This window comes from Belonocnema kinseyi, chromosome 10, assembly GCF_010883055.1.
Source record: "Belonocnema kinseyi isolate 2016_QV_RU_SX_M_011 chromosome 10, B_treatae_v1, whole genome shotgun sequence".
NCBI classification, from domain to species: domain Eukaryota; kingdom Metazoa; phylum Arthropoda; class Insecta; order Hymenoptera; family Cynipidae; genus Belonocnema; species Belonocnema kinseyi.
The window spans coordinates 86,253,782-86,265,224 of record NC_046666.1 but is presented as its reverse complement, the minus strand read 5'-3'; the positions used below and the strand labels follow the sequence as shown (position 1 = coordinate 86,265,224).

The 11,443-nt window shown below is 33.7% G+C and overlaps 1 protein-coding gene across 1 annotated transcript in view; it reads left to right on the top strand.

The window, feature by feature from the left end:
• LOC117182227 (calcium/calmodulin-dependent 3',5'-cyclic nucleotide phosphodiesterase 1-like) overlaps positions 1-11,443 on the top strand; it is a 1,276,250-nt gene that overhangs the window by 1,207,538 nt on the left and 57,269 nt on the right. Inside the window, exons 10-11 of the mRNA XM_033375310.1 lie at positions 2,222-2,275; positions 9,733-9,982. Coding sequence (XP_033231201.1) covers positions 2,222-2,275; positions 9,733-9,982 — 304 coding nt within the window. The remainder of the gene's footprint in view (positions 1-2,221; positions 2,276-9,732; positions 9,983-11,443) is intronic.

The following is an 11,443-nucleotide window of genomic DNA, read 5'->3' as shown; positions in this document are numbered from 1 at the left end:
AATGCCCACCTGTAAAGCGATTTCATGAATAGTGAACCGCCTGTCACTTTCAATAAGGTCACGAACTGCACCAATGTTATCGCCAGAGACTCTTGATCTTGGCAGTCGATTATGACTCACATTTTCCACACTTTCTCGTCCACTCTTAAACTTTTCGGCCCAATCAAACACTTGAGTTTTAGACAGAGTATCATCCCCATACTGATCCTTCAATCGAGTCAAAATTTCGCACGGTTTAACGCCTTCTTTAGTTAAAAACTTTATTATAACCCGTTGTGCAACGGACGCTGGAACCTGTTGCTCACTCATAGCTGTACTGACGAATTGACTGAGTCAAACAGCTCACCAAGCGTTTTACCCACTCCTAATACACTACATTACAAGATCCTACACTGTGAGAGTGCTTGCGATTGGCTAAGAAAAGTATTTGTAAAAAACCGGTTTATATTTGATCCACCCTCGTACAACATAACAATTCCACAGTTGTTTGCAAAATTTTGAAGCGCGGATCAACAAGTACATCGAAGTGAAAAGACAGCATTTTGAGTACTTAATGTAAAATTTTAATATCAGAAACCAGAACCCCGATGGTGAGGGGCAATGGGACCTCACCGAAAAAAGCACCCTAATGGTGAGAGGCCAGAGCACTTACCGAAAAAGGCAGCCCAAAAGGAACAAACAACTAACTCGTCCACGACGTTATTCTTGGGGTGCGCTATAAGTAGTTCATTCACTAACGTTTACCTTCTTTTTCTTCTCAAACCCCTTCCCAGATGGGTGGAAGTGGTGTTAAAAATTAAATTCATTACCATGTAATATCTCTTCTGAAAACAACCTTCATTTCTTTTTGTTTAGAATTGCATTTCTTGAACAGTCAGTAATGTCATTTGCCGCTAATTCAGCGCCATCTGGCGCGAATCAAACAAAACTTTTAAAATAAAATGTTATTTTTCACAGAGAATCTTAATCTACGATGCAAAATATAGGTTTCCATTTTAAATTTTGAAGTTACCCCCCCCCCTACCCACTATCTGGGATTTGGGGTAAATTTTGAAGGGGTCACTTCTCCCCTTCAAAAATAAAAAGTTTTTATTAAAGACATTTTTTTCGTTAGCTGGGTATTTCTTAAGATATTTCGATGTCTGGAGATATAAAAATAACCGCGCATATGCAAAATAAATTCAATAGTCTCTTCACACAAAAGTTCCTTGAAATATTTATTTAGGTTACATATATTTGTGAACGTTTTAGTTTTTATTCAGTATGTTTTTCTTCAGAACTGCATCAAATTTTCCTAAATCTCCTCATCACTGAATTAAAAATGTCTTTACATTTGAAAGTGTTATTTGATGCCTTTAAAAAGTAAGTTTGACTTTATTTGACAATAAAAGAGATATTTAAAGAAAATAATGCATATATTTTATATATAATCCAAATTCATGTTTTCTGTTGAGACCAAATTGTATAATAAACTATGTGTTGATAGCGTTGATAATTGTTTATTCAATGATTTTTATCCATTTATCCAGTGGAAAATTACACAAAGTCTTACTATTGGCGCAATATTGGATCAATAATAGCCGGTAGTATAAAAAATATTGCATAATAAGTAATAAGTAATAAGTAATAAGTAATGAGTAATGAATAATAAGTAATGAGTAATAATTAACAAGTAACAAGTAATAAGTAATACGTAATATGTAATAAGTAATAAGTAATCAGTAATAAGTATAAGTAATAAGTAATAAGTAACAAGTAATAAGTAATTAATATAATTAATAAATTATAAGTGGTAAGTAATAAGTAATCGATAAGAAACGATAAATTATGAATAATGAATAATAAATAATAATTTGAATTTTCAGAGTAATATTTATTAGAAATAAAGCATTAACGCTAATTTATATTCAATATTAAAAAAAAATCTTCATCATTAGTTTTTGTTGCTTCTAAGTATAGGTCCCATACTGTGTAGACATTGACCCTATATTTACCAATGTTGGGCTAGTACTGCTGTCAAGATGAAGCCAATCGTTAATTTTCCACTGGGTACATTATGTTGACTGCTTTACCACTATAAAAGTACAATTTTGGATTGCGGAATGAATTTTTGCATTTTTGCAGGAACTAGTGCCGATTAGTTTACAAAATAATAATATCTGGTTTAAGGAATGGTCTATGTGAGCTTGGTTTCTGTATTTGTTTTTGATTTCGTTTATAGAGATGCTGAAAGTTCGGAGACAGCCGCCACTGGCCATCTGGGTGTACGCCGTAGGTTTGTTCATATACAAAATTGAAAGTATTATTCTGCACCTCTAGAAACTTTTGATTTTCCACAACTCCTTTTCCATACCTCTTCCTTTATTAAGGGGCTACGTTAGTTTCTCGGGTCTAAAATCAAGGGCTCTTCGGGATTAAAAAAAACTACGTGGTCGAATGGTCTAAAACTTTGCGATTATATTTAGTACCTCTTAAAACAAAATTCAAAACAATTCGAAATATAAATGTTAATCTAAAGCCGAGCAAATATGTGGCGCTGCGGAGGTCCTCAAACAAAAGTTGAGAAACGGCTGCAGTTGTACATCACATCAGGATGCCTGAAATAAAAAAATTCAAATTTTTCATTAAACTATATGAGATTTTCCACTGGGTGAACCGCTATCTCTTGAAAATGTTAAAAATTGAAAAAATGACAGCATTTTGAAAAAAAGTTTCAATTTTCCATTTAAAAGACGCGCGTTTTTCATATGTCAAAATTTCATTTTTTTCTAAATCAAAAACAATAGTGCTTCATCCGAAGAAAAAACATATGCCAAATACTCGTATAAAATTTGAAGTTGATCGGTTAATTAGTTTTCGAGTTACAACTGCAGCCATTTTGAAAAATGCAGTTTCGAGAAAAACGCGTTTGAAGTTTTGACTACTGATTCATACTTACAGTTGTTTTGCTGTTACAGAGCCATATAATTCGCCTTCCTCTTGATCATAAATTATTACTGCTCGGATGCAGCTTTTTATGAGCTGTCCGTGCTTCCTTCATGATCTCTTGGTGCCGTTTTTCAGCCAGCTCCGTACGCCTCATGTCGCGTCTCTCGGCATATGCCCATGCGCTTAGTATGCTCCCATTTCCAAATTATATATGATATGGCCATATAACTTCAGAAAATTATTCTTCGAACAATATTCTATCGAAATACGCAATAAAAAATCGATTTTTGGAAAGTGAGAAACTGGCGTAGCACCTTAATGACTCATAATTTGCGCGTGACAAACGGATTACATTTAAAAATTAGAATCTTGCGAACCACAACACAGGTAACATTTTTCCTGATTATCTAATAAAACTATTCTTGGAACAAACGATGGCCTTTTTTGCATTGTAATATTTATACATAACACTGAATTTCACTTTATGTGTACCTCAAATTCCTAAAAGTCTTTTATTTGCCCGGTAGATAAGAAAAATGATCCAAAAAACTCTGGGTATGCATGCCTTTTTGTATAAATGTATTACGTGAATTCGTATTTATTTACAAGAGCATGCATTATTTTAATTCGATGTTTATTTAAAAAAAAAATCTTTTTCTTAAACAAAAAAGATGCATATTTTAAAATAGACCAGACAAACCAGTTGAGAAATTTCATTCCATTTTTTTATTAATATACACAAACTGCAGTAGAACGTCATTTGCACAAACTAGCTTATAAAACGTTTAACTGGAAAATTCCGGTAATAAAATTTTGATAGATGATAGAGTGTACGAATCAAATATTAGCAAGCATTTATTCCAATAGAAAATGAACTACGAAAGCTATAAGTCTGAAAATTGCGTATGTTTATATGTACTTCCCGTCAATGTTAATAATACGTTGTCAGTGTTTCTGAAACATCCTCAGATCCTGAAAGAGGCCATGTCTAAAATCGAATCGTGCTGAACTTTACGCGCTTAGCACATAAATGTAACTATCATAGAAAAATAGTATAGGAATTCCGCTATTATACTCAATAATACATGATTCTATTTTTCACATAAAGTGCATGCAAAAAATCAAATAGAACGTAACGAATCTTCATGTAAACACTCATTCGTTACAAAGCGGGATGTTGCCACGATGTTTGTTAGGGCGAACAAAAGATGGATCGGCAAGAACTCCAAAACTCTGTGGCCGATATGGATCAACGAAATTATGTAAAACTTGCCATTTTGCAATAAAAAAATATAAGTTCCATAAAAAAGGACTAAACACAGCGCTAGATTGTCGATACTTCAAGCTACGGCAATATAGGGATGGTTTAAGAAATTTAAAGTAGTCAGAAGTGACAATAAAGAATGTCGTGGGGAAGCCCACTGTATTAACTATAACGAAAAAGAATAAAAAGTCAAATAAAGAAACTATTGCATCAATCCAGAGGTTGGAGTGACCGAGAATTTCTATTGACGTTGACGGCATAACCTTTTAGCAACTCTGCAGCAAAATAATAATAGTGAATGCTAAGATTTATCGTAAATTTCTTGCATATAATGTTTCTAATTGGATTCTGTCAGCGCAATTTATCAAATGCCATCATTGCGCAAGACAGCGCCAGACCACATTCAGCGCGCATAGTGAAGGTTTAGTTATATAAGACTGGAATTGAAGCGTGGATTGCACCCCCCTACTTACCTGGTCCACAGTTACTAGATTCTATGTGGACTCCTAAAGAGTGTAAGGCTGCTTCCGGAACGCTGAAAACTCGCCATTGACATTGATGGGAAGTACTTATAAAGATTCTAAAATTTAAGGCTTGCAACTGCCGTAGTTTATTTTCTATTGGAATAAATGCATGTGCATGTTTAATTCGGACACTCTATTATATTCCATTGTATATAGGTAACATTTTTACTCACACACGAAAACCCGAACGATGATGATATACATTACTGGTTATCTCAAAATTAAAGAACCCGCATTTTTTCCAAAAGTATGAAAGATATTTAATTAACTTTTTTTACATTTAAGTATGTTCTATTGCTATCCCCATCGTTATCAAGTATAGCCTTGTCCTGATTGCTCGTGTTCGCTCGCTTTAAGCCCTGATTCGGAAAGCGGTCATCATTTTTATAAACCTTCTACCACTGGTTCAGCTTCGCAGCGGATTTTTTCGATTTTAAAATCACTTTTGCAGCTGCCGAGTACGATCATTTTAGTCCTTTTGAGTGAGAACATAAAAACACCGCTTCCTGAGGCTTTAACTACTTTTCGATCATTTTGGTTTGGTTGCCATAACCAGAAGGTTTTAAGTGATACTGAAATGAAACAAAGCTGGCATTCTTGCCCTCTGCTGGGACAATCACGTCGGAAAAAGCGGACCAGAATATATTTGTTACTTTAAAAAAAAAACGCGGTTTCTTTCTTCTGACACAGACTGTAGTATTAGCACTACACGCAGAAAAAAGAACCTTTTTTTTACTGAAACTAAGTTAAATCTAATGATCTTCCAAGTACGTATGTGGACAACACGACTGTCCAATCAACGTTACAATTATAGGAAAATAAATATGACTAGCATTGATGGTTACCAGTACCGATTCTCAAGTGGTGCGGACCTGCGGATCAGTAGATTTTACCGATCCAGTCGCTATTCTGTACAGTTCCTCGATGCTGCAATTACGAATTATCATGTCACTTTAACGAATAATATAAATAGATCTAAATTATGTTATCGGCGTAAACTACAGTTAAGAGAGCACTAAAAAAAGTGAAAAAGTATTACTAAAAAATAATTAATAAATAAGCGCACGGTTGCTTCTTATAAACATTTTCGGATATACTTATAATTCATCGGTATTTGTAAGTTATAACGCTTATAATACAATTAAAATTTCACACGCAATTGGGGGGGGGGGGTTCGAACGCATAAACCTAAGTACGCAAGTTAATGGAATTAACCACTACACTATTACACGAGTTGCGATCTGTAAAATAATTTTGAAATTCATTCGTACATGAGGGTGGTGACCTCGGGAACGACTTCTGAATACGCGACCATGTCATCGCGGCACACAGCAAAAGTTCTAGCATTTACCTCATATCTATATGTCTGCTGAAACAGTCACGGAACAAAAACACGTCTCGCTCCAATAAACTCTCGCGTGTACGCGATCTGTGAATAAGTTGTGCCATCAAAAATTGTTTTTTTTTTATAAATCCCCTTTCTTGCTAAGTGGAAATATGGATTAATATGACGACTGTCACCTAAATGTCAAAAAGGAATGTTTTTGAGGTGATGCAATCCATTCATTGCCGATTACGCCGTGAATTCACCTGGTGCTCCGCGCGGATAGGTTGCGTTCCGACTTTAGGGGCGAGCTAAGTAAACCAATAGGATCGGTAGCATGTACCGACCTTTCGGTAATATCCACTGCACCACTATTTTAATCTCGATTCAGTGATTTTTACATAATGTACAGTATGAAATACAAGGGAATAGAGGTTTATTTTACTGAAGGATAAACGTTAAATTAACCTTAATTTCATTGTGATATTTACGAAATGCTAAGTGATTTTGACATTTTCACCCTCTTATTAGGAGCAGTTTATACTGTGACGGTTACAAGAAACCCTTTACAATTCTTGATAAGTAAATATTACATTTCTTTTTTCTGCGTGTATGGGTAAAATCAAATGGTGCTTCTAAGTATATAAGCAGCAATTTGCGCTGCTGAATTGTCAACATGCTAAATTAATAATATGGAAGACCGATTCAAATACATTTCGCAGTAATGATCCCTTAAAATAATGTGAAAGGTTTTTAATTTTCAAACATTTGTTTCATATTTATTTTTGCAAAATATAAAACTATTTTTTGTAACCAAAAAAATCTTGACATATATACGTGAACGTTGGACAGACTGTACTATAGTATATTCAATAAGAAAAAATTCAAAGTTATTAGAGAGCCCTTTTAAAATCACTCAATTTAAAAAACTGCGAAACATATATTCGTCTATGGTCGATAGGGGTAAATATGGTAACATGTTTAGTAAGATAAAAATAAATATTGGATCTCTTATTATTTTCAGAAGAAGGTGACTTGCGATTAATCAATTATTTATGAAGAAACAGATATGCTTTTTAAAATCTCTAATTAATAATTGTGCCATCTGGTCTTTTGACTTGAATATTCTGCACAAAGCAGCTGTTGATAAATTGTTTTTAGGAATGAAGGATGATATAATATTTTTCTTGCATATCGTTTTTTTTAACTTCAATTTTTACTATGTTTCATGATAAATATCTATGGGTAATTAAAAGTCATATTTAGGGTAATTGTAATATCTGTTTTTTGTTTTTCTTTTTTACTTGTAAGATACGTTGTATAAAGGACTAAAATTAGTTATATTAGTTATTAAATTGCTAGGGCGGAAAACCAAAGAGGGGTAATCGCCATTTTCGAAATTTTACACCGCGACAAAAAAACGTTCCCATTTTGCCATTTCAAGCACCAAATAATGTTCAATTTTTTACACGAAGTTCTAGTGCATATATATTCACAATAATCCTCGTGGTTTCGAAATGTTTTAAATAAGAGTATAAAATTTTCGATTTTGAAATGCCACTAAAATATTACAGAACACAAGCGTTAAACAAAATAACAGAACTTAGTGACAAAATCGCTATGCAAAAATATCTTATTGCAGGCAATGATGTGCTTTGTATTCCCCATACTACTCCATTAACAAAGAAAACGCAATAAATCATAGCTTGAAATAGTCGTAAAAGTCTGTAGAATAAGTTTTTGGATGCATTTTGTTTTTGCATTCAACTTGTGTGCCCATTATATGACACCGCATTCCCATAGATTTCGAATCTATCTCGAACACGAAATTCCCATCAGCCGCTGTAAGGAGTTACTCCAAAAAGAATTTATACGGCTAAGGAGTTATCCCCAAGGCCGAATTTAAAAATCAATGAAAAAACAAATCCACAATGTTACCATTCCTACAACGCGGTAGGGAGAGCTGATACTTAGAATATTCAAAAATTCAAAAAACTCAATTTAAAAAGAAAGTGGTGCTTACCCCTTTTACGTCTTTCCGCCCGTTATTTAAGCAATTCTCATTATCTCTTTTATTAACGAACAATTCTGCTTCAAGTCTTTGAAACTTATTAGGCTCACGGTGTAAAAGCAATACAAGTTTCCAATAAAACTGATGACCAGTTTGAACGGTATACTAAAATTGTTCTATAGATATTGGATGGTGAAAAGTTTCTCAGCTTGATATTAAAATTATTACGAGTAAATCTGTCTGTGAGAAATACTAAATTAATTTTTAAACCATTGATCTCAATTCTCAATAAGCGAGTTTATTAATATTAAATAAACAAAAGTTTACACGATTCGTAGCATGATAATTTAAAAAATTAAGAAATTTGTATTGGCAATAGCGATATTGTTTGGCAATAATTGGTGACTGCAACTGTTAATTAAACAAAGTTTTTCTGGTTTTCATATTATGAATCTTTTTGTTTAAATTAATAAATTTTTTCAAATTTAGAATGGTCACGATAATGTTCTTTAATTTTATTAAAAAATATTGTGGTAAAAAAATGGTGATAATTAAAATGAAAGGAAAAAGGACTTGTATCATTGACAAAGGTTCGAGAACATAATGCTATATTATGTGAACAAAATAATTCTCAATAATATATGGTAAAAAGTATAGTGCGATTTTATGCATTTGAGTAAGCAATCAATTACAAATATTTATATAATCCATTATTTACTCAGACGCACAACATCGCACTATACCATTTAATATTTTCATTGGTATTCTTATAATTGACAAAATATAACAAGCAAAATTACATGATAAGATTGATTTGTGGATGTTTCACTAATAGTTATAAAAGTTCAAGCCTGTAGAATTTAGAACTTAATATTCTTTTTACATATTTTGTTATTTATAGTAGGTCATTAAAAGTAGAAATTCCAAAGATAACTTTAAAAAATTTTTAAACATGCATCTTTTAAAATATTACAAATACCATTAATTCAAGTATAGGTTTATAATTTTGTATACATTTAACCTTATCGTCCCTATACGACATAAAATTATGTACCGTGACGTCCAAATATGTTTTTAAAATGAAAAAAATCTATTAGCTCAGAGAGAATACAATTTGCTTTAGCGAATAGTTTTTTTTTGGTGATGTTTTCGTCGTGCAAAAGAAATTAGTTTTTATCTTGGTAATAGATATAGAATGTTGACATCGCACACAGAACAAAGAAATGTTAGCCTTAAATAATTGAGGTATTACATAAACAATAGAATTAAATATATAAAATAAAAGTTAATTCAAAAAAGTACAAGTATTTTTATAAATAAAACTAGATAAACAGGAAGAACTCCCTTTCGAATGAGCGCTTAGATCTTTTGTACATCACGATTAATATAATGTGCTTGAATGTTATTATTTTCTGTTGTGTAAATAAAATCTAGTAAATATTGTAGCGAAAAGGAACATAAAATGCGAAACCAATGTATGTTGAAAAAATCTGAAACTTGAAAGATATTTTACAAGTTCAGAATCACATACACTATGTTTATTGGGATTCATTTTATAATTATGAAGGCTTACAAATAATAATCATGTTAAATTTTGAAATATAATTAATCTTTATAAATATTTGTAGTGTTTGTTTGCATTTAAGATTTCACCATTAACGTAAAATTGGTGTTACCATAGGCGATTGGCCGATGAAGACGATGAATTATCGGAAGTTCAACCAGATGCTGTGCCACCGGAAGTACGCGAATGGCTGGCTTCGACTTTCACAAGACAGTTAGCCACTACTAGGCGCAAAGCAGACGAAAAACCAAAATTTCGTTCTGTTGCTCACGCTATCAGGGCTGGGATCTTTGTCGACCGGATATACAGAAGAGTTACCAATACAGCTCTTATGAAATTCCCAGTCGAAGTAGTAAAGGTTCTTAAGGTAACTTTCTGAATACAATATAATCTTGTTATTTTCAGATATGAAGGTTTCTGATTTTCATAGCCGCTTTTTATGAAATTTTACAAATTTTTGCGCAGTACAAGTATAGTGCAGAATTAATGTGCAGTAGTATTCGAAATAAATTATTAATTGGAGTGATAATAGCAGAAACCCGTTCTTTTTTGTTTTCCCCCAATTTAATTAACTCTGACTAAGTTTAAAATTATCTCTTATGTTAAAAATTGATCAGCACATAGAAATCAGTATGCTCTAAACAAATATTTTGTAAACAATTTTAAAAATGAAGTAAAGAATTTGATAGTTATATTATTATTACCAAGGTTCGAAAGTTCGCGCGCGAACTCCGGACCCGTTATCACACACTTAACAAGTCAAAGCTGCTGACCATCAGGCAGCATATTATTGAGAGAATACGGATACTATCTGACGCTAAGAGAAGTCTAGAGCAGAGGGAGAGATGGGTCGGAGAAAATCAACAGTTTCTTTCTGACCCATCTCGACTCTTCCAAGACCCTCCAGTTACTGTCGAACACCCACACAAACCAGAGGAGGTCGAAGTATTTTGGAGAGAAGTCTACGAAGTTCAGCATAGACTGGACGAAGACTCAGAAAATATAAATAGCTTCAAGGAGTTACATGTTGCCCTCATAACACCTGATAAATAATGCCCACCCATCACTACCGAGGAGGTGAAAAAAGTATCAAGAGGGATGAAGAACTATTCCGTACCGGAACCAGATTGTATCAAAACCTTCTGTTGGAAGAAGTTTTCTTCAACCCATCAGCATTTGGCCCGTATTTTCACCTCATATTTGAAGTCGGAAGAGCCGATTCCAGAGTGGTTGGTGGAAAGGCGCACAATACTCCTGCGAAAAGAGGCAACTTAGCTGATCCGAAGAACTACAGGCCAATAACTTGTCTGAACACGCTTTATAAGATATTCACAGCTATCCTAAATGATAGGATTGTTCGGGCAATTCAACCTGTGTGGCAAGAAATGTATGAACAACGAGGCTCAAAGAAACGCTTAGCCGGATGTCGGGAGAACCGGCTCATCGATAGATGTGTCTGCAAAGATTGCAGCATTCTACCAGCGTGACCTATCGATGGCCTGGATTGATTATCGGAAAGCTTCGATTCTACATCCCATAGACTTATCATCTGTCTTTTGGAAATCTTAAAGGTTCATCCGCAAATAGTTGGGTGCATAGAGAGATTGATGCCGCACTGGAAAACCAAATTTACTATCTCATCTGGCAAAAATCGTGTGACAACTAACAAGGTCACGTTTCAGAGAGGTGTCTTTCAAGGCGACACCATGAGCCCAATCCTCTTTTCCCTTACATTTTTGCCACTATCTCTAGCACTGCGCCATTCCGACGGGTACTTGTGCGGCAAACCTGCAGATCGAAAGTACAAGGTCACTCATGTATTTTACAT